Source organism: Drosophila sechellia, chromosome 3L, assembly GCF_004382195.2.
Source record: "Drosophila sechellia strain sech25 chromosome 3L, ASM438219v1, whole genome shotgun sequence".
Taxonomy (NCBI): domain Eukaryota; kingdom Metazoa; phylum Arthropoda; class Insecta; order Diptera; family Drosophilidae; genus Drosophila; species Drosophila sechellia.
The window spans coordinates 14438676-14461886 of record NC_045951.1 but is presented as its reverse complement, the minus strand read 5'-3'; the positions used below and the strand labels follow the sequence as shown (position 1 = coordinate 14461886).

Below are 23211 nucleotides of genomic sequence, written 5' to 3'. Positions count from 1 at the left end.
TATATTACATTATTTCTTTTGAAAAATTGGCATATCATTGATTAAATATATATTTTTTCAATGTGGCAAATTCAAAGCTAGCACAAAGTGCCAGAAGATTGTAGCGAAACGTGTGTCACACCAAAAACAAAACCAAAAGCAAAACAAAACATGTGAAAGAAAAACTCGGCAAAAGGACATCATGGTGCTGGAAAAGCAAGTGCAAAATTGTACGAACAAAAGTGAAGCGCTGCCATTGAGAAAAAACACACAGGCAGTAAAAGATTGAATTTGTATCTATGTCCATGTATCTGGACATTCCCCCAATCCCCATCCACATACCAAATCCCATTCCCACGACTGGGTCAACTGATTGTGTGTGCCTGAGCGAATAACTGGCCGGGCAGATCGGCCATCTGAGACCTATGTGGACATGGTGCGTTTAACCACGTAATAGTCTCGGCGGCTCTGCGGATTTACGGCATCAGTCAGTGGGCTTAGCACAGTGGGCCCAGAACAGACCCAGGGCTCTAAGGTATCCCTATAATTAAACCAATTTCGGTTCGAGTGGGGTATAAAGGTATTTTCCAGCTTCTAACGAGTCTCGCTTGAGACTATAAGCCGCTAAAAGCCTGTTTCGAACTTGAATCGCCTGTGAGTTTGTAAAAATGTCTACAACTGGAATTTTACAAATTGTTCTTGGAAATAATCATTATTTAAAAATATTGCTATTTAGATGAGCAGATAAATTGATAAAGATAAGATAAAGATGCTGTAAATAACTCAAGAGGTTGTTACTGTCCATTTGCTTAGCTTCTTAAGTAGATGAATCATTAATAAATTTAAATTTGTTGTGTCTACTTAAAACTTATGCCATAACTTTTCTATATATCTATATAATAGTCTCTATAATATTTTTATATTTATTTTCCTCTTCCATATCTATTGGGAAATTGAAATAAATATTTAAATACATATATCGTTTAATCACAAAATAGAATTTTCTCGCATTCTGTTGGGAATGAAGGATCATAAGCCCTATAAATTTTCCCATCACACGTTCAATTTGTTATCATTGAATCCCAGGCTTGTGCCTGCCATTGTTTCATCTGGCACAGATTCATGGCCATTTCCCTTCGGAGCCAGCCTTTCAAGTCCGCTCTACGTTCACATTTTTCTTTTTAATAGGAAAAACACGTCTTCAGTCTCCTGGCCATGGAGTGCGTGTTTGGCCAGCTTTGTTTTCGCATGTGAAAGTATTTAATTCAATTTGCGCTTAATTGAGACATGCTGACTGTACGTACGGCCCAGCCCCACATCCCCTATCACAACCCCACCCAACCCACAATTACCAGCCAACCCGCACCAGTAGGCAGCTGTCAAGGCAAAACCAAACGAAGCGTTACGCTAGCTGACATCCCGTTGCTACCCAGCTCCACCCAACGCCACCCATTCCAACCGCCCAACCCAACCCCATCACCCCTATCCCCAATCTCCACCCCAACCCTCATCACAAAATTCCCGTCAGTTGATAAAGCATCAAAAGAAATGTACGGCCAAGTGTTGTATCGTTCGTTGTCTTAACAATTTATAAATTAATTATGTATGCACTGCGAGTGTGTGTGCTCTGCTGAGCTGAGCTGTCTTGGCCAAAATAGGCGGAGGCAGAAGCGGCGGCGATTCAACGATTCAAGACCAACATATGCATACACATTTAGCCATAGTCATACATTTATGTACTTAGCCAGACACCATATGCGTAGTCAAACATTTTTACGTGGTACAGATTTTTTTCTGGTTTGCGGCCCTGTCAACACCGGAATACTAAGTGCTTGGCCAATAAATTATTAGGCCAGCTGGCCGGTTAGACTGGAAAAGTTCAGTTATGGGTGCTAAACAATTTTCTTACATCGTTGGGCTGGAACAACATGAATGAGACATCGAAGTACATGATATATGCCTTAAACTCATTCTTGATTTACCTAGACTGCAACTGATACATTTAATATCTACTAATTAGAAATTTGTACAAATTTGAAGCATATTGTCAGCTGTAATAATGTACAATTTTTTAATTCATAAGATTCTATTTAATGTAAAAATGTACTTATGATTTTCACTAGGAAATATTTCAGTTTACATTACTCATTTTACAGCCTTTACTTTTGATGTACACCCGCTTATATCGATATTACATTTTGTAAACTTGATTGAACTGAAAAGATTTATATCCCCCGGCAATCGAGTTAGCCTTAAATCACAAGCGTATTTTATGTTTCTCTAATTTTATGACTCCGTTTTTATGGTTTTAGCTATGTCAAAAACCAGTCACGCTAATATTATGGCTTTTTGGCACCCCTCAATTATTTTCAAAAATTCTTGTTTAAAATTTTGATAATCAAGAATTAGGGAAAGCATAATTAAAGCATATCAATTTGCAAATATGCATCACTGAGTGCCAAGTGTCAGGACACGTTTCACCAAGCCAAAAGTTGTCAACTTTTCGCCGAGTCTCGCATTTCACAAACTGTGTCGCATTACACATTTTCGAATTGAAAATTGTTCCCTCACTAATTGTCACTAAATATGGCTTCAGTTAATTCCAGTTTCAGTTACTTAGCAGCACAGCTACACAAGCGACTGCGAATCGAGAGATATGTACACAACCGTCCATCATTTGATAAACTGCCTGTCAGTCAGACAGTCATTCATTCAGTCAGTCAGTCAAGCAGTCAGTCAGGCATTTGGGCAGGTGAGTCAGTGAAGCGTTCAATCTTCTCACATTTTTTAGCACCTTTGTCAGCTTATCTAGCTTGTGTCAATAGCGTTTGTGCCCCATTCGCTTGAAGTGCTAAAAATGTTGCAATATCTTCTTCACTTGGCACTCTGACAGATCCAAAAACGCCTCTGGGGCTTGTCCCAGCAGAATAGTTTTGAGAATGCTGTCACACTTTTTGTCACCCTTCCCTGAATTTTGTCAAAGTTGGCAGATAAACAAAAAAAAAAAAAAACAAAAAAACAGAAAACGCAAAACCCACCGAGAGCAGAACAACAACAGATTAAGGAGTTATAACTTCTTGGGCAAGATGTGTGAACATAAAGCTCCAGTTCAAATCCCCCAACAAGTTTGTAAGCCCTTTGGCTTACACATGTCGAAGTCACAAAACGTTGCAATTATCCCTCTTGTTTTCATGGTTTTACGTCCAGAATCTCTATTTGTATCGCCCAGAGGTATTTCAAATATTAATGTACTAACTTTATTCCTAATGATCGTAAGACGTCAGTTAGTCGCACAGCAATCTTGAATTTGGGTTATGAAAAACTGTAAGTATTGGCAATTTGTGAGCCAGAGATTATTCCATGAGACAGCTACACACTTATCATTTTATATCATTACTAGGTCAGATTTTCTGAGACATTTGAACATGCAATGCATAAAGCTGCATATTAGTTTAAATGAAAGCAATTAATACGAGTTGAAGCAAGTGCTTATTATTTTAGACTTTATAGCATCGCAAAGGGTTACTGATAATAAACACTAATTTTTTAATTAACTTGATGGTTATTATAACCCTAACTAACTTAGGTTACATCATCCATAATTTAAATAAAAATCAATTTGCAACTAATATTACAACCTACACTTTTAAATTTTATTGGAAACATTTAGTGCTTGCACTTAAAATTTTTAATTGGTTTATTTATAGAGTATTCAAAAGTCCCAGGTCTTTAAAACTATATTTCTAAGCGACTTTAATTGCTCAAAGTTATTATTTTGATTAGTCTTTATATTTTTCTTTATCTTATTTTCAACGCCGAGAATTCAATACGATACAAATGCTCAGCTGACCTTGAGGCGCATCTAACGATGCTATTTTTTTTGCGGTTTGAGCTACGTCTTTTTTGTATTTTTTTTTTTGTATTGTTCTGACTATGTTGCTGTATCGTTATTCTCATATTTTTCTGTCTATCGTTTAGTACTCATCGCTGTACTACTGTTGTTTTTGCCTATCTGTCTTCAGTTTCTCTTTTTTATAATTTTTTTTTTGGCTTTTAAATTACTGATTTATTTGCTGCCTTAGAAGCCAGCATTGACTTTTTCTCGATTCAAGTTAAATATGATTTTTGTATCTTTTCGTGTAATCAAGAGAAGCACCTTGCAGCGATTTTAATTATTGATTTTGTGGCGCAGTCGGTTTTTGTGGTTCCTTCCAATCATTATTATTTGACTTTCATACAGCTCATGCATAGTTATTGTTATTGTGGATTTCAACCAGATGGGGGGAAGGCACTGCAGCTGGGTGGGAACGGGGGGAGGGGTGGTTAGTGATGGGGATGGGGAGCCCTACCCACATGGGCAAATCTTAAACTGGCTGAGAGTCACCTGATTGTGTGCAATTATAAGGGGTCTGCCACAGAAGGTATTCATTGTTATCGAAAAGCGCTAATTGTGTATTGAAAATCCCTTTATTGACTGAATGCAAATATAATTAGTTGTTTTATATCATTTATTTTTATTGCAGGTCGGTAAAATAAATTCATTTGAATGTTTACTTTGGAATAAGCCTGAAAAATATTTTATTCATTTTGAAATGTGGAAACGTCTTAAACAAACATAATTTTCAGCTAGAAATACGTGCATTGTTTAATGCAACTATTTATCATAATTTTTAATATTTAAGCAACCAAAAATAATTTTAAAGTATTTGGCATGGATTATTATATCAAAAATAGCCATAAACTACATAGGCATCCGTCTCTTGACTGCATTTTATATAACATTTTGTGTACTTCTGTACTTCTCTATATATTCTCTATAGCCAGTGCTCACTGTGATCGCAGGTACCGGGCTCAACTGACCCACTCAGCTGGCTCAGCTTCATAAGCATCACTCAAAGCATTTCAGCTGCTGCTGTTTTGCTTATTTGCATCAAGTCGAGTGGGTTTCGCTTCTTTATTATTACGTTTTTTTCAACTTTAATGATTTCTGTTCTATGGTTGCTAGTTGCAATAATAAGCAGCGGCGAGAAAAATTAAAAAAAAAACATAAAAGAAAAATAATTGTTATAAAAGTGTTTATAAGTCAGGGTCAGGCTAAGCACTTTTTTTTACTTATATAACACTTTGCAACCCCACTTCCCGTCTTTTTCTTCACTAAGCTGGGGGCAACCTAGTTCCGTTTTATTTATTTTTATATTAAATGCAAGCTGCGGTCCTTGCTATATGTATATGTTATATATGCGCATTTTATACACGTTTGTTTGTGGATGCACTTATATATATAAAACATTGCATTTTTATTCCAGTTCTGGCAGGCGCAAGTGGTTTTCGCCCTTGTGCTAAGCCATCTCAGGCAGCAAATGCATTAAATCCAGCCTTGAACTATGATTTATATTGCTTACAAACATATGGAAAATATATATATACCATATATATATATATATATATATATATATATCGTGTTGGATTCTATTCGTTTTGCTTTTTCTTGGCACAATTTTTAATTTGGCAAATTTTCCGTTCTGTTGACACTTTTCTTCCGATTGAAATCTTCTAGATGATTTCCGTTTGCTAAATTGGCATTTCGATTGCCTTGGTTAGCCGCAATAAACCTGACACTATTCCAATAAATTATTTAAAGGCAATCGGGAAAATATGAAATGTGTAAATTTAAATGCGACTGATGTCTTGCCTTTATTATTTCACAAATATTTCAAGATGATTTCGATTTCTTTTATGCCCATTCTTAATCACTCAAATTAATTAATTATCATTATTTCTTTGAAATTGTTTCCGCGCCTATGAAGTTGAAGGCATCCAAGATCTTTTCAAATTGAAGTCTTTTAAAGAATCCTTTCTAATTTGACCCCAAAAACCCCAAAATTGCTGAACAGAAACGTAAAACGGTCAGCAAGGGAGCCACAACCATTTAATGCTATTAAATATATACAATTTAATAGATTAATTGATTCTAAAATAACCAAAAAATATTCCGTTGAAAGCCTTTTTAATAGCATTAAACACACAAAAAGGGCACACCAAACAATCGACCCCACCCCAAAAAAAGCAACTCTACTCCACTTTATCCCCACTCAAGCACACACAAAAATATCTTGAAGAAGATGAAAATATTTTCCACTTGCGTGCGCCAAAGCTGAAAGCCAATTTGAGTATAATTTCCTTTAAGTAATTAAATTTGAATCAAAAATCTATGAGCAGACAAAATGTTGTTTGCCATCGCCATCGCCATCGCCGTTGTTGTTTTGTTTAGACAACACTCCAACTCGGCAGCAGCTCATTAATATTTCTTGGCTTGGGAGATGTTTTCGGTGGCGTTTCGCCTTGAAATGGGTCGTCTGGGCTTTGGGTCTCTATGTGTGTGTGTGTGTAATTAAGACAAAAGGTCACCCAGAGCCCAGCGCCACCCGATGGGGATTGGGGTCTTCCACCTGGTGCCAATTCCGGTGCCCAGACCAAACAATGCCTATTGAGCATATTAATCATCTTTAACACGGGGTAAGCATGAACATTTAAATAAGTAAAGTTGGGTACACAACCATGTCGTATACGTGATATTGAGTACACGCTTTTGTTTACTTAAATGTTCAGGCCTAAGACAACGCTGGTAAGTGACTGATGATTTTATAATTGATTTACAATCAATAGCCTTGTTATTAAGGCCGAACAGCATTTTTCTTGATCAAGTAAATTTTTAAAATTAATATGCAAAATGCTTTATATTGCCAACACACATTCCATTATAAAATTAAGGGAAAAAAGGGAAGGTAAATATTTAAATTGATTTTAAAACTAAATGCAATATTCGCAAAGTATCCCCGAGCTACCATTTCCACCCCATCAAATTTACCAAATGCCCTGAATAAATTAATCGAATGCACATAAATTTCCAAACATATTCAAACACAAAAAAATATATAAAATAAAACCAAAAAATTAAGCTAAATTTATATTCAAGCAATGCAGGGGATATAAGCACTGAAAGTACTGAATGTATTACATTGCCAAACATTTCGATCACGTACGCAGAATTTTAAGAACAAAAGTGCGCCAAGCTGGGAAAAAGAGCACTAAGATGCTGCGACAAGAACGAGCGAAGGGTTTTCCGAATGCTCACACACCATTTAAATACAACTCGAGTGCATACAGTTTTGCGCTTACTGTGCAGTGCACAGTGGTTCAGAGTCCGTGAAATGTGCTTCAAAAAATATTAACGGGTCTCAAAAGCAACTATGTATTAAAAAATTACAAAATTAAAACACCATGCTTTTTTATTCTTAGGATAAAATATTTAATAAAATTGGTATCCCATTAAATATGCAAGCAGATTTTAATACAAATTTCTAACAAGAAAAAATCCACAAATTATCGAAGCCTGAGCTCTTAGGTTTATCCTATCCAAGCATATAATAAAACTTTCTATGTTATCATTAACATATCAGAGAAGGTTTATATTATATAGTTATAGTCTACTAATATAGTCTCACTAATCTTTAAAAAAGAGTTCGAAATGTTGTGTTTGTTGAACATGGAAATTATTGGAGATCTCTAACCACTGTGCCCCGCAACGTGCAACCAATCCGAGCTGAAGATGCTGGTGGCCCTTGTGCTGCATTATGGAAATGGTCGCGTCTTACGCGTGTATTCGCTGCCATTAAAAATGCTGGATGGTGGGTCTGGATTGCGGAAAAGTGGGTTGGAAAAATGGACGTTTGGTAAAGTGTGTTGGGGGAGGGGGGTATGTTGTAGGATTGGGAGCGAGGGTGAAGAACTGCAGACTGCAGTGGCTCTTCCTGCCGCCGCTGAATTCTCAGCCGAGCACGTGGTGTGAATGACAAATTACACACGGCAGCCAGCAGAACAAGAACAAGAAGTACGAGTGGCGATAGCGGCAGTTTCTTTTTCTTTTGCTCGTTTTTTATTGTAGTAAACGATTTATGCAACAAAAGGCTATAAAGGCAAACAATGGCCACAAGTGTAATGGCTGCTCGGGCCTCACACATTCCAGCTGAACAAAAGACCGAAATTGCAGCATTTAAATAGTTGACAATAAGCTTGCCAACGAGTTTTTGGCCAGCTGCTTGCTGTGTGGGGGCGTCAAGTAATTTTATTTTTTCAGCCTGCTTTTTTTTCGTCCACGTCTGAAGTTGGGTTTTTGCCGAGAAGTGGCTTTCAAAGTGCCGGCCAAACAAATAAACACATGGCTGCAATAAAAAGTACTGGCGAGGGCAAATTGGCGGCTAAGAGGGCTCCAAATCAAGGCTGGTTCATGCGGCAGGTGTAATCGGTCCAAACATTGTTTGCGGCCAAGTTATGAACTGTCACATTAAATGTGAAAAATGTGGGAAAACTCATGTTCGCCTATAAAAGAGTGATTTGTGATTGGGGTTTCTTGCTGCACTACCCCATAATTACGCTTTGAAAACTATGTTACAGGCATTCGATGTTGTGAAAAAGAACATTAAAAAAAAGTAACTTAACTTAACTTAACAAATTAATAGGCTGCAGTAATAAAGCAATAATAAGAAATGACAACATTATCTATTCAATCATTTCTAAAATTAATTTCAAATTGTTAAAACAAATAACCCAAAATGCTTTTTTTCGGAATTTCAGTAAAAAAAAACATATTCAATCTTTGCGCTGCGTGAACCTTGAATTTTTAAATTCACTTTTGCAATGGCAACCTGATGCAACATTTTTCAATTAGAAGTTCAATCTAGCTACAAATCCCGCAGCAAAATTTGTATTTTTATGTACAACAATGAAAATAGAAAATAAACGCGCACTATCAGCAGATACAAAGGCCATGAAAATTTCAACTGATGTACCCGAAAACTGAAAACCACGCCCCCTGCCACAGGAGCCGCCCTCCGGCAGCGTCCAGCATGCATATTAAAATTAAAAATATTCCCCAACCGACACAAAACCTCCCCCCCCCCCCCAAAAAAAAACAAAATAAACTTCATTGCAGTTTTCCATGGGTGTCACACGGAAGCCACCAAACTTCCCCCCAACTTCCGAAAAAACCTCTTGGTGAATTTCAAGGGACTCGCAAAAAATGGCCGGGTGTGTGCACGGTTTTAGGGAGAAATGAAGGGCTGGCTCTTTCCATGCATACAACATACTGTTTACTCTGGCTGCTTTTCTTCTGTGTTTTTGTTTATTAAGTACATTCGGATATTCATATTTTAGCCGTGCTCCAGTCCGTCCGCACTGTCCGTCTGTAGAGTTGTCATCCGCGTCCGCTAAGCAAAAGCTTAACTCTCTTCTCAGTTACTCAGAGCACGACTCGTTGCCGCTCATTTCTCATTCAGCTTTAGGGGCACAATTACGCAAATTGCAATTATGTTGTATTCCTCGGTTTTCCCCAAAGTTTTTCCCAGTTTCCCACTTTACCACCCCTCCAACTCTCCTTCTTTTTTTTTGTCCCAATGTTTATCCGATGAAGAGAAAGGGGCGGAAATTTTTGAGACGGGGGAGCATCTGGCTTGATGACAGCGGCGTGACCACAGTGACAAAAACAAAAAGAAAAAAAGTTACACTGGCCCCTCAGAGCTATAATAAGTAAGTAATAACAAATTTAAAATTTTTTTGTATGATTGAAAGTCCGCAGAAGTTTTAGATTTGTTTGGCCGGGAACAAGAGTTATTGGGGCTTTAAAAGCAGGACTTTTTTGTATGCTCCAAAAGCCCTATTATCCTTATTTATTAAACAAAAGTGTTTTAAGCATCATAAAAATGAACATAAAATCTAATTAAATCCTTATTAATATAATTTAATACAATATTTTCAGTATTTTTTTGTATGCTCCAAAAGCCCTATTATCCTTATTTATTAAACAAAAGTGTTTTAGGCATCATAAAAATGAACATAAAATCTAATTAAATCCTTATTAATATAATTTTATACAAAATTTTCAGTATTTTTCAAATGGTGCACTATTTTATCTAACTTCAAACTATAAGCAACCCACACCACTGTTCAAGCCATATAGAAAAGCGACAAATGCAGGAACACGCAGGACCTTTTGGGTTCACAAAGTCTAACTAGGAGCAAAAAAAAAAAAAACACGAGCTCAAACATTTTCATATAAAGGTTGACAAGTAAAAAGAGGCAGCGGGGTTTTCGGAAAAGCGGAGAACCACATGATCAGGGGCCGCAGAATTTTCGCTGTTGCCCTGTGCAGTCGAGCACATTTTTCAAGTGCTAAACAAATGTTTTTCTTTTGTTTTCCTTCAGTTGCTGCTTTTACCCTTTACCCATTCTCACTTGGTTTTTTTTTGGGTTATGGCTACAAGGGATTTGGCTTTTTGTTTATTTGCAACTTGTTTCCATTTTTACGATTCCATTTCGTTTGCCGGATTTCTAGATTCGCATTTATTGTTGTTGGCCAGGCAAATTCAAAGTTTTACTATTCTATGGTGACATGCAGCACAATCCATAATTATTTATTTATCCCATCGTTTTGTTCATTTTGTTTTTTTCTGTTTAACCCGCAATCAGCATCTGAGAGAGATGAGACATGACAAATTTATTTGGCTTATCAATCGTGTGTATAAATTATATGTATTTTACCCCCGGGGGCGGGCAATACATTAGACATAACTACAGTGGTAAACCCAAGTGCCGCATTCAATTACCATCAAAAATGTTCATTAACCCATATGCACACAAACCCTCACATCCTTTGAGCACCATAAATTTGCCTCGACTGCAGCCATTAGTCAATAATATCCTTCCTCCATTTTGGATCCAAGACAATGAAGTGGGGCGCACATAAAAAAATTGATTCATTTTTTTTGTCGATTATTGTGGGAATAATGGTGGTGGGTGGTTTTGGACAGTGGTCCTGCAGGCGGTGGTACATTTCCTTTAAATAAACGGAGGCCGGTTTTTACCGGGTTTCTGGCCGCGGGATTTGCCATTCGCTTTGAAGTCCAATAATGAGGTTTCGGGCCGAGCCGGCAGTCAAATCCCTTTCTGAGAATTCCATTTCGGAAATCAACTTATGGCCATAAACAAGTCAAAAAGGCCAATAACAGAAAGCCACGACAAAAACACTCAAAAAAATCGAGGGAAATTCTTGAAAAATCTATAAACCAATACAAAATAGTGAAATATTGTAAAAAATTGAAAATAAAATGGAAAAAATGCAAGAAAATGCGAAATTTGTAGGTTCCCTCTTGAATCTTATGTAAGTTACAAAACATTCAAATACTTTCTTCATAATAAATTAATATTGGTTTGAAACCCTTTCTTTTAAGTACATCACACTTACAAACAGGACGAAGTAGAGATCCTTTGAGATGAAGCCATCGGTTGCAACTCGCGGCCGTTGCGCCTAAGCGCAAGATAAACTTTGCGTCTTCAAGCGAAACGAAACGAGCAGCGGCCACCGCAAAAACTTCAAAATCTTCAGGCCGCAACAGCACGGTCCCCCCTTTGATACCCCTTTTTATACACCACCACCCACAGCCCACCAGCCCACGTAGAATCCCACTTTGCGAGCGCCTCTGTAAGCCGCGCTTTTAGGCCCCCTTTGGAGTCCTTTGCTCCCGCCATTTTGCACTTCAACTTGCTGGGGAATTGTTCTCCCTTTTCGGATACGTATCTACGCCTGCATATATGTACATATGTATGTATATGCATGGATCTGGATGTAGGTTGGGATATTTTTTCACTTCTGGGGCATTTTTGCATGTTTGTCTCGCAAATTATGCGCTGCACACAAACAAAAGAGGAAACGTCGTCGCAGGCCCTGCCATCCACGGTTTTCTGTTTTTTTTTATTTTTTCGCTACCACTGTTGATGGGCTGGAATTTAGCGGGCTGAGAATAAAAAGGACAGTGAAGGCTCGCGATAAGGATGTATCTAGATGAGCAGCCCAGGAAAAACTATCAATTCGCAAGCATAAAATATTATACTGCTTCTTTTCAGTGCGATCTCCGATATGCAAGCTCATCGAAATAAGCTGGTATTTATTAGTATTCATATACATAATGAGGTCAGCGGAAAAGTAGCACATATAAGCCTACAACAAACTACTTATAATAACACTTAAATTATTTTGAAATGTACATAAGCCTTGTGCCGTAGTACCAGCAAAATTTGAAGCACTAATCTTCAAATTAAAAGGGTTTCAACCCTGCACTCCCTTCGCTCATCTCGAACAGGATTTGAGGTTGGCCAACGCGGCGGATGAGTGTTATTTTGGTCGGTGCGGAGGCCTCATTTTTTTTCGCACGCCACGCCTGTGCTTTTGGCGTGTGCTGCTTCCTGCTCATTGCATATCCAACTTTATTTTTCGCTTCCAGCCGGAAATAATAATTGCAACATGGCGCTGCATCCCCAGTGCGCTTGTTTGTTGCTGCTGTCGCTGCTGGTGCCGCCTGCAACAGCGGGCATTAGCGAATTTCTACTTGTGGCACTGGCAGCGCCAGAAAATAGTGTCACTTGTGTCACACAAGGCACTCCTATTTCCACTCCCACCGCGACCACGCCCCCCATTGCCCGCCGCCTTTGCCATTTCGGTGGAATTTTTGCTCATTTCTCTAGCGAACACGGACAAAGTCTTCATCGCATTTTCTCCCCTGCCGTTCCCATTTCCTTTCTATTTCTTTTTTTTTTGACGGCCAACCCTTTTTTTAGCAGGATTTTAATACGTTCATATGGTTGAAAACTATTAAGGGGTTGCATTCAATTTTGCGCAACATTATAATGTTGCAAATCCGGCAAACTTTCTTGGCAATTTCATTTTGCTAAGTAGCAAGTAGGTAGTTTTGGATTTAGCAAAGGGGCTTTATCTTTATTTTTTATTGATACAGAATAATACATATATTAATGAATAAATGCCAATGCAAAGGACATCAAATGAGCGTATACGCCTAAAATGAACCAAAAATAGATCAATGCGTATTTCGATGCGAATCAAAATCAATAGCAATTCCCCAAAACGCCACTCCACAGCGGGGGAATGGTCGAAAACACCTCCGTAATTTCCCTCTCACTTACGGCGCGAAAACGCTGCAAACGAGCACATGAAAGTAAAGATTGACAGGGTAATACGAGCGAACTCCGTCGACAGGCAGTCGTCTGGGCACACAGACGATATATGCGTATATATATCCGGATATATGTATATGTGGGGCTGTACTGGGCTATATGGCTATATGTCTGGCATATAAACAGTGCTCAGCTGTCTGACAAACAGACGTAACGTGCAAAAAAAAAAAGGAGGAAAACGTAGTAGGGGAAAAGCGAAAAAACTGGGCAAACAATAGAAAAATTGCGAATGACGCGACGCAACAACGGCATCAGATCTGACAGTTCTGGCTACATCTCGACCCCCTGTCACAGCCCATCTTTTAGCCAACCAGCCAGCCATACATCCATCCATTAGTTCTTCCGTTTCGGCCATGTTTTTCCTACACTTAAACTATATCCATTTATTTTGATGCGACGGCTCCTGCGCTGCGACTGCTTCCATCAGAGCCAAAAGACGTCAACGTATTCGTCACTCGCTTTATCTTAAGTTTACTCGCCCAAGTACACTCGGCACTTCAAAAAAAAAGTTTTGAAAATGATATGCAGCCACACCATTTCTGCCAAACTAGCCTAATTCATTTCCATTAAAACTTCATTTAATTATAGTGGAAAACTGCATGTTAAAAAGGATTTTTATCCAGCTTTCTATCTATTATTCATATTACCAAAAATATTTATTAAAGTGTGACTCTTTCGCGGGGTAAATTCTTTTATAGTCATAGTCTGCGTCTCAGTTTTGCTCTTTTTGTGTTTATGTCTCTTTGATGTTGTTTATCAACTTGTGCAGAGATTTGGAAAAGCAGAAACTTTTTTAACTCATCGAGGGGGTAAATTACAAAGTAAGAAACTATAGTTCGTAATATTCCATGGGAATGTTAATAAATGTTACTATATCTTTTTTTTTAGATGAAAACTAATTTGAATAATTTTAAGACGAAGTATGATGATCGTGCAGCAAAAGAAATATAAAAAATGGAAATATATATAATATAAAAAATTCAATTACCCAACCCTTTGCTGTTTTAAGAAGCCCACACTAATCGTGACCCTTCTGCTGATTTAATTGACAGCTTAAGTTAGTATTTTTCCATTGTTCTAGGGCTTTTTTCCAATAAACAAATTTCAGCTATTCAACGGAGTAAACGATTGAAGGCATGCGAAAAATCTTCGAACTTCAACTCTAAGCAGGAATTCCGAGCCCAGCGGCACAAAGGAAACCTGCAAACGAGCCAAGCATTTGAGCATTTGACCAGGCCAGCCTCTCGCATGTTCAAAGCTCAAAGGCGGCCAAGTGCCTGTGATTCTGATTCAGATTCAGATTCTGATTCAGATTCGGGCGCTTGCTATGGCTGCGGCGGATCTAAATGGCAAACGGAAACCCAGAACTCAAAGCTCACTTCCAGGACGAAATCCAATTGACAGACAAACATGCAAGCAGGCCATCGATAAATGGAAACCCACAAAAAAGATCCCTTCGACTTGGCCCAAGACTCTTTTCTGCTCACTTCTTGATGGCACACTGACAAAAAAAAATGCCATAAGTTGTGCCAAAATATCAAACTCAAATCCAAACGTGACAAGAACTACGAGTACCATAGAAAACAAAACCAAAAATATTTTACTGTAAGCATATGAAGTAAAATGATGTCAATACTAGATAAATATATTTGAAGTAATTATTAAAGGTTTGCAATGTAAATATATATTGGAAAAATAAATGCTTATCTTATTAATATTTTGAAAATTCCTAAAAAGCATCAATGAAATTTTTTCACGTTTTAAAATGTCAAAAATTATATATCCTTTAAGTAAGCTTTTTTTCTTCGAGTGTAAATGCACAAATGCAGTGTGGTCAGTAGGTAATAAATGCAACTGGAATATGAAAAATCAAACCGCAAATCAAGGCTAAATTTACCACATCCCTTAATCCATTAAATTTCCAGATTTCGAGCAAGAATTTATTGCCATCGCACGTCGATTTGCCGAAATTAGTCAAAGTAACTGGGAACTGGGAGGGCAATCAGGGCAATCGGCCACCCATGGGCTCCCGATAGTTTTTCCCATTTCCCGACCGGACAGGGAATTTTCAAATGAAAATCAAGCTCGACTAGATGGCTTTGACCTAACCTCACATTCAAGTAATTGACATTCTGTTGCGCTATACGAGCCCAGGACGACGGATGGAGGACCAAGTACCCAGTACCAAGGAGCAAGGACGAAGGACCAAGCGCCAAGCGCCAAAGAGCAGGCGGTTCAATTGCAGCTCCTTTTGCTTGTCTTGCCGGGGATTTATTGCAACCTCAGTTGTTTGCCATCTTGGTGCCTGGCCCCCCAGCTCATTCCCATTCCCATTCTCATTCTCAACTTTCAGGTTTGGCTCGTCTATATTTTTTTTATGGGGCGTACATCTAAGCCGTCATTTCGGAAAAACGACGCCCATTGCAATAGCGCCGAGATTTGATCAGTTGTTTGCTTTCGCTTTATTTATCTTTCACTGTTTTAAAATTGCACTCATGTGACTTTAGCTTCGTCACTCGACGCTCGTCTACAATCGCCCGTACAGTGGGCACACAATAAACGGAAAACGTCTTCTAGCCATCATTTAATACTATATTTAATATTATATTACAAATACATGGAAATAATCTTTTAAGATTTCCATTAACTGGGCTTAAATAAGATATGCATTGTTAAATATCACTACTACAACTTTAGCTTTACTTCCTTTAACATTCAAATGTTTTACATAATAACTTAAAATAAGTTCTTTATTTCATTGCTTAATTTTGAACAGATTTCTAGCACTCCATCCCATTGTAACTGCAGTTTTTGGGCAAACACTTTTTTCTGGCAAATTGTATCTGTACTTTTATGTATTTTATCCTCTGTTTTTTTTATTTTTTTTTTTAGTTGGTCCTTGGTGGCTGCTCTATTCTAAAGCGACAACAGAATAAATTTTGGTTGGACAATTCTGCTTCATTTTTTGTAGGTCTGGTTAGAAATCCCCAAGTGCAGGCGACTCAAGCTGGCAAAACATACGATGCACATTCATATTCATTTTGGTTCTTAGGGTGGAAACAGATCCTTTGGGAATTAGACGAAGCACACTCGTTGAAACACATGCAAGTGGGTTTTATCCTTTAATTTAAAATTTCACACATTTCTGCAGCTTTTCTTTTGATTTTGATTTTGTTTTTTTTTGTTTTTGCTGCTAGCCATTAATTATGGATTTTATTATTCGAAAACTTTTAAAATGCTTAGGCATTTATTTGCAACACTCCGGTTGAACTTATTTAAAAGACTTTCGTTTGCGACCAAATCCTGGCCTGCAGATTCTGCTCTAATTGGCAGACTTCCGGCAGGCTGTCAAACATCCTTGCTGATAACACCGAAATCCAACAGGAAAACAAGCAAAAAACCCCGTGAGGGAGACAGTTGAATTTTTCCATCCAACTGCTTTCACTTGGTGCCCTATGCAAATGATGTTAGATTACGCAAATATTTACATTATTTTCCTCGCCATAGGTTAGTTTTTTACTGCTATTACTATTTATTTATTCAATGCGATTGCTGCCTTGCGATCAAATTTAATCGAATGCTTCACATTTGATTTAAGCATAATTCAATTATTTCCGTTTAATTTTCAGCAAATACTTGAACGCATTTCATTTGCATATTTGACGGTGAAAAGATAGGGAAGTGAGGGCATTAAGAGAAAAGTTTAAAATCAGCCAAATCAAAAAGCCAGAAAGTTCCTTGGCATTTGTTTTAATCTTTGCGAGTTTCGCAACTTCACTTTGGACTGGGTTTTGTTGGATTTAAACGGAATATATGATTTTAACAAGCGTCTTTGCCTCTATCAAAAATTCTTTTTATCGATAGCATCAGTGTGGGTTAAAAGTTTTTTTTTTTGTTTTAATTTTACCCTGCTAAAAATTTCATTAAATTCAATGTGCAAAATTCACAAAACTTCACGCCATGAATTCCACTATATATCCGTGGAAGTATACTCTAAATATTCAGGTTTTATTTACGTTCTCAGCGAAAGCAAACCACATTTGCTTCTTCATTTTTTGTTAACTTTTTCTATTTAAATTATCGCAACATTTTTTGGCCAAGCGAATGGGAATGAATGCGGGCAATAGGGGGGAAAACCGAATTTGACGTTGAAAAAAATTCCTTTGACTTGTTACATTTTTCAACAATTTGCTCGTACTTCCCGTGCTCTTTTATTGCTTTCGGTTTGTTTTGGTCTATTTTCAAATCTGTTTGCCAAAGCGAATTTTTTGTTTGTACATTTCCAAATTTGCTTTTATGCCTTGTACACATTTTTTTTAAACAGGCCGAGGGTCCTTGTATTTATTTTAAATGGGTTCCTCAGACTTTCGGCTTCATTATAGATTTTATACACATTTTTTTTATAAAAGAACGGAGTCTATATATGTATTGTATTTGGTGTGAGCTGATTTATTTTTAACTTGCTTAGGCATATCAAATATTTCGTTGAACTATACAAGTGCTTTTAAGCCGCTTTGCTCGGCAAACGTAAATTGCAAGTCTTTAAAAAATATTCCAAAACATATGCTACTTTTATTTTGAAAATTTCGTAATCAACGCAAAAACTATATAACATTTTCAATTTTCTAACTAGCACAAACAATAATAAGGCTGCCTTGTAAAAACATGATTAATGATTATTCTCTTTAACAAAAGTGGCTTGCATTTACCATTTTTGATGAGTTTCAAAACTTAAATTTTACCCATTTTTAAGCTCTACGTTCCAGCTCGAATGCAATAAGTACACTTTTGAAAATTTAATTTCGCTCTACGTATTTTGTATCATTGTTTATTTTTTAAATATTTATTTATTATGCCACTTGTTCTAGGTGGCAGCTGTACTCTGGCTGTCCATTGTGTATCATTTGAGCGGCAAAAGAGCAACAACAATTCACTTTTCTGCGATGCCTATGATTGTTTGGCTTTCTTTTTGTTGTTCAATTAAATATATTCCAGTGCAGCCCCAACCGTGAACCCCATACCCATACTACCCCCTCCCCACCCGCAGCACTTTTCGCCCCGCCGTCTGTTGTTATTAAAAAAGTTTTTTTGAGTTTTTTATTTGAATTTCCATGAGAGAGGAGCACCGGTCGAAAGTGAAAAAATAAAGCAGAGTGAAAATCTACTTGCACTCCTAGTGCGAAAACTAGTACAGCAAAAAAATCAGACACAATCCGGCAAAGCGATAATAACTGACCGATTGGGTAAGTTTTGCAATTATTGCCAATATACCCAGAAATGCTGAACAAAAAAAAAAAAATAATAATAACGAAACTTTTGCAATCACCTAGGGAGCTCAAATATGAGGTAATCCAATACAATCGCCGAGCAAAAACGAAAGAAATCTAAAGAATCGAGCTTGGCAAATACAATTTTTGTGTGTGTTTCGTTTAATTGCTTAATTTAATTTGCATGAAATCCACGGCAAGGCAAACAAAGGCAAAGCTCCAACAGTGGAAAACCGAATAAAAACCTACCAAAGTTCTTTTGTTGAGGCGGCTTCGTCGTCGTCGTCGTCGGCGGCAAACAAAAAAATAAAAAACGTTTCGCAAGTTGTCGCTAGTTGTAGTGCTTGTTGTTACTATTATTTTTTGCTTTTACCCTTTTTTTTTAAATTTAACACTTCACTGGCTACTTTTGCATGTCTCAAGAACACGGCTCGAGTGGTCGAAAAGAATTGAATTTTTTTGGGTCTCCCCAAAAATTGATTTCGTTATATTCTGTTGGATACTTTATGCACTTTTGCATACAATTATGCGCCCACAGCACAGCACTCGTAAATGATTTTTGCCTCTTTCTTTTTTTTGTCGGTATTCAAACGCACTTGTTTATGACTTGGGAATATTTATTTTTTTTCGCTCTCTGAATTTTTACGACAGACAACTACGTTGGGTTTTCCACACTTTGGCTAACAGAACTTTTCCAGCTCAGCTTGGTTTGAACTCCGTTAGACGACTGAATCGCTTTGTGGCCAGCCATCGCTATTTTATACGTCCGTTCTCGAGTCGACAAAAAGCTCGGCTTTCCGCTTCGGCTTTCGGGATCGGGGGCTATATATATGTATATATGTATGGCTAGTGCGCAGGCGCTCCGATGCTCGTGAAAAAAATATAAACACAAAGCAGCTGGCCGAGCTCAGCTGTTTCTTGGCCAAAAGCCGGCAACAACAAGCCCCACATGTGTGGCCAACTTGGTCGAAAGGGGGGAGTTTATGGTGCGCGAGGGGGGTCCAAAGCTTCGGCATTGCCGACTGCGCAAAGACAATAATTCCATGTTGTTCTTGCCCACGAAAAACCAAATAAAGCAAGGTAAGCGCCTAAAACCCAAACAGCAGCAGCAGCAGCGCCAAAATATCTGTGGGGCTTTAACAGGTGGCAATGTCAAGATTTCACAGTGCACAAAATATTATATCTATACATACATACATATATCTATAGATGGTTTTTTATCTGAAGTCATGGGTGTTGAAACTTTAGTAAGTAAGCCTTACCTCCGATTTCTTAAAAATATCTTTTATATAGTATAGAAGTGCATACTGTGATATAAAAGTAGAATTTTTAAATGCATTTTACAGCCTAATAAATCATTTTCAGGCCAGATATTACAGTTTACTAATTATTAATTTATTCAAATAATTATTGAGCTGCAAAATAATATTTTTTCATGTAAAGAGAAGCAAGAAAAATATGTTAAAACGATTATCAGATGACATGAAATAGTATTTATTAATAAATACAACATTAATTTGCGCAGCAAAAGACTATAAAAGTAATACATTACTCTCCAAAGTGTACAAAAAATTTAAAATCATTTAAATTTAAAATCAAGTGTTTAATACTCTTTATGAATATTGTCATGATTGCACGCAAGAATTGCGAGTTTTCGACGTCATTAAATTAACTTAATTGATTATTTTCGTTCAATTTATTTGCACGTTTTGTGCAACAATTGTTTAGCTTTTATCGGTTCATCTGTTGACTGCCGATTCGCAAAAAAGATTCGTCGCAAAAACTTCGACGCAAAAACCGAAGCAAATCAAATCAAATCGCAACGCAAAAGTAACGACTAAAAAACTGGACAAACTCGCTTTAATTAGAAGCAAAATAATATTATGTAGACGGTATAAAACGATATTTGGTACTTAGACATGTGAAATGGTAAATATTAATGCGTGGCGAGTTCCTTGAACTTTTATTCTAATTTATTTATTTCACCCAAATCACGAGGGTAAAATCAGAGATTTAACAATAGCAAAAAAAATTGGATATGAATATTCTAATGTGCCAGATTAACTTTTATTCTTAATCATTTATAAAAAGGCACAAAAACCTTAACAGAAACAAAACATTTTTTTATTTATGTTTTTCGTTATTGATTTATTTGTCAACTATTTTTTTTAAGTTTCGTATAAGTTAATAGGCATATTTAAAATACTTTTAAACCACACTTTGCTTTTTTGAAAACATAAAAGATCTAAATAGTAAAAAATAGTAGCTGTTGTTCAAGTGAAATATATGTATTATGATCTATATAAGATATTAATTAAAATTTTAAAAACTCATCATAGGTTCTATTTTAAAGGATCGTTTTTCAGCACTGATAATGGTTCTATAAATAGGATTTTATGAGTTGCCTGATCTTCATATTTTCGGCAATTTTAACCGCTCTTAATGCGGTCGCATTATAAACGCAGTTACTTACAGTTAGTTACTTTTCGCAATTCTTATTGCACGTTTGTCGTCTTTTTTGTGCTCGTGGAAAATATTATTTGTAAAATTACAGAATGGAGCGCTACAATCGCGTCTATAGAGGTAGTATTGTTAATACTTTTGTAAAAAAGATTAAAAGATATCTTTGAACTTTCAATAGATCCCGCATCCCCACTGACCCCACTTACTCCGCTCTCCACCGAAGCTTTTACATTCGAAGATGTCACGCCCACTGGGGGCGTTGGTAGGAAGGGTTCCGCGAAATACGGACTCTTTGGAATGCCGAAGGAAAATAATCTTACGGTTCCAAACAGTCGACCGGCATTGTCCGGGTTAAAACGACTATCGGAATCCACTTTGCCCCGGCGATTTTCACAGAAATTTATGCTCACGCGTTCCGTATTTTCGCCCACAAGTCAAAGTACCTTCATAAATGGGGAGACCAAGCTACTGGGAGAATCCGGAGATTCGAAGCTACTGAGAACTAGGAGGGAAGACAGGCCAAAGCCTGATATCCGACTGCAGCAGGAAACGCGGCTGAAGCAGGAGGAATCCAAGTTGAAAAGTTCGAGAACAAAAATTAAAGTAGAGGACTCAAGGAGTCCCACTCCCAGTATCCATCATCCACGCTATAAGCCCTGCTCCCCGGTGGAGCACCCCACATTGAGTCCTCGGGTCAAATCCCTGCTCGATCGCACCGGAAACGCGCATCTCACGGAGCTGTTCACGCGCCAGGAGATCGACATCGAGGTGCTCATACAAATGACCCTGGAGGACTTGGCGGCACTGGGCGTCCGCGGCGCCCGGGAGATCCGATTGGCCATGAATATTATCCAGCTGGCCAAGCAATTCTTCTGATTTTATATCCTGTAGGATTTCTGCTAATTTTAAACTGTTTTATGTCATGTGGATTTGAATTTGAATGTGAGATTTTAATAAATGTTTAATGTGTTCTTAAAGTATTTTTGCGCGGTGATTGCTTGGGCAGCACTCTACTTTTATTTTAATATCAATTTAACATTAAAAACTGTCTTAACTTTTTTTAATCTATTTAGGCGTCAGGCCTGGAAGACCATACATGAAGTAATATTTTTTCTCAGTGTAAAAACTTAGCCAAAAACATTAGTAAAGTCACAAACCATAAAGCAAGTCCGACTAATCCATGTCTGAACGGTATTTATTTTAGTATCTTTTTGGGACAATCTAGTATACTTCAAAATTCGATCCGCGGTCACACTGAACACGTGTTTCGAACAAAAACCGCAGTTTAAACAAAATATCCACGTTTTTAACAGAATAGCAATGGGCAAAGTGAAAGTAGAGCGCTCCGAGGATGCCGATGAGTCCGTGGTGGCCAGCGGCGATGTTACCATCAAGGAGGAGGAGTCCTACGACGACAAGCTGATCTTTGTGAACGCCATCGCGAAACCGATGGCAGGTAAAAAACTGGCCAAAAAGTGCTACAAGCTGGTGAAGAAGGCCATGAAGCACAAGACATTCCTGCGGAATGGACTGAAGGATGTACAGACTCGCCTGCGCAAGGGCGAAACTGGGTGAGTCCTGCGTGATCCGTGCCTGCAAGCCAACAAGAAATATACCCACATCTTCTCCAGCATTTGCATCTTTGCTGGCGATGTTACACCTGTGGACATCATGTGCCACTTACCCGCCGTCTGCGAGGAGAAGGGCATCCCCTATACCTACACGCCCAGTCGAGCGGATCTGGGTGCTGCCATGGGCGTGAAGCGCGGTACAGTCGCCCTGCTGGTCCGTCAGAACGAGGAGTACAAGGATCTGTACGACGAGGTAAAGGAGGAGCTGTCGGCACTGAACATACCCGTCTAGATCTGTAGGAATAGTTCCACCTCCTAATTAAGTACCTAGTTAAGTCCAAAAAGTACCAATAAACTTCGGAGAATGCCGATTCTTTTGGCATCACGAAATCAATTTGATAACTTCTAACTCTTGCATAGGATTTAATAATTCTCGTTACTATATCAATTATAAGAGTCTAGGTAGATGGTGAATAAACAATTTTTTTAACTGCCAAACTATTAACTACTTCACTCAACGAGCCAACACATTTTTTGCAGCCTGCTAAGTATTTTAAAATACAATTTATGATGAAGTCCCTTCACTCAAACAAAGTTCTGATTTTAAACGTTAGTTAATAGATTTGTCGTCATTCTTCAAGCGATCCTATATAGTCCGATATAGTATTGTTAGTTTTGTTAATAGAGAAATAGTTTCAAAACTGCTGATATGGAAATGAGTAATTTCGAAACCAGTTAAGATGGAATGGATGGCCGGCAAAGGAAACCAAAAGTGCAAGATTTTTTTTTGCTGTCCCTTGGGGATCTTTTTTGTTTTCTCTTTTTTTTGTGATTTTTTATAAGTATTT

General features: G+C 37.7%; 3 protein-coding genes across 3 annotated transcripts in view; 2 read left to right on the top strand and 1 right to left on the bottom strand.

Moving 5' to 3' along the window:
- The window catches only part of LOC6605703 (Ig-like and fibronectin type-III domain-containing protein 2), a 68655-nt gene extending 49608 nt beyond the window's left edge, over positions 1-19047 (bottom strand). Inside the window, exon 1 of the mRNA XM_002030483.2 lies at positions 18579-19047. The gene's annotated coding sequence lies outside the window, so the exon portion shown is untranslated. The remainder of the gene's footprint in view (positions 1-18578) is intronic.
- Positions 19048-20772: 1725 nt separating this feature from the next.
- On the top strand, positions 20773-21769 carry LOC6605702. The gene is made up of 2 exons (XM_002030482.2): positions 20773-20912; positions 20971-21769. Exons 1-2 carry the CDS (start codon positions 20885-20887, stop codon positions 21666-21668), a joined length of 726 nt encoding a protein of 241 aa, XP_002030518.1. The 5' UTR covers positions 20773-20884; the 3' UTR covers positions 21669-21769.
- A 266-nt stretch (positions 21770-22035) lies between these two features.
- On the top strand, positions 22036-22861 carry LOC6605701 (H/ACA ribonucleoprotein complex subunit 2-like protein). The gene is made up of 2 exons (XM_002030481.2): positions 22036-22363; positions 22424-22861. Exons 1-2 carry the CDS (start codon positions 22113-22115, stop codon positions 22653-22655), a joined length of 483 nt encoding a protein of 160 aa, XP_002030517.1. The 5' UTR covers positions 22036-22112; the 3' UTR covers positions 22656-22861.
- The last annotated feature ends 350 nt before the right edge of the window (positions 22862-23211 follow it).

Excerpts from the sequence above, each read along its gene's own strand:
- LOC6605701 (XM_002030481.2), top strand. The coding sequence starts at position 22,113 with ATGGGCAAAGTGAAAGTAGAGCGCTCCGAGGATGCCGATGAGTCCGTG. Across the intron at positions 22,364-22,423 it reads CTGCGCAAGGGCGAAACTGG|CATTTGCATCTTTGCTGGCG; the intron begins GTGAGTCCTGCG and ends CATCTTCTCCAG.
- LOC6605702 (XM_002030482.2), top strand. The coding sequence starts at position 20,885 with ATGGAGCGCTACAATCGCGTCTATAGAG. Across the intron at positions 20,913-20,970 it reads CTACAATCGCGTCTATAGAG|ATCCCGCATCCCCACTGACC; the intron begins GTAGTATTGTTA and ends AACTTTCAATAG.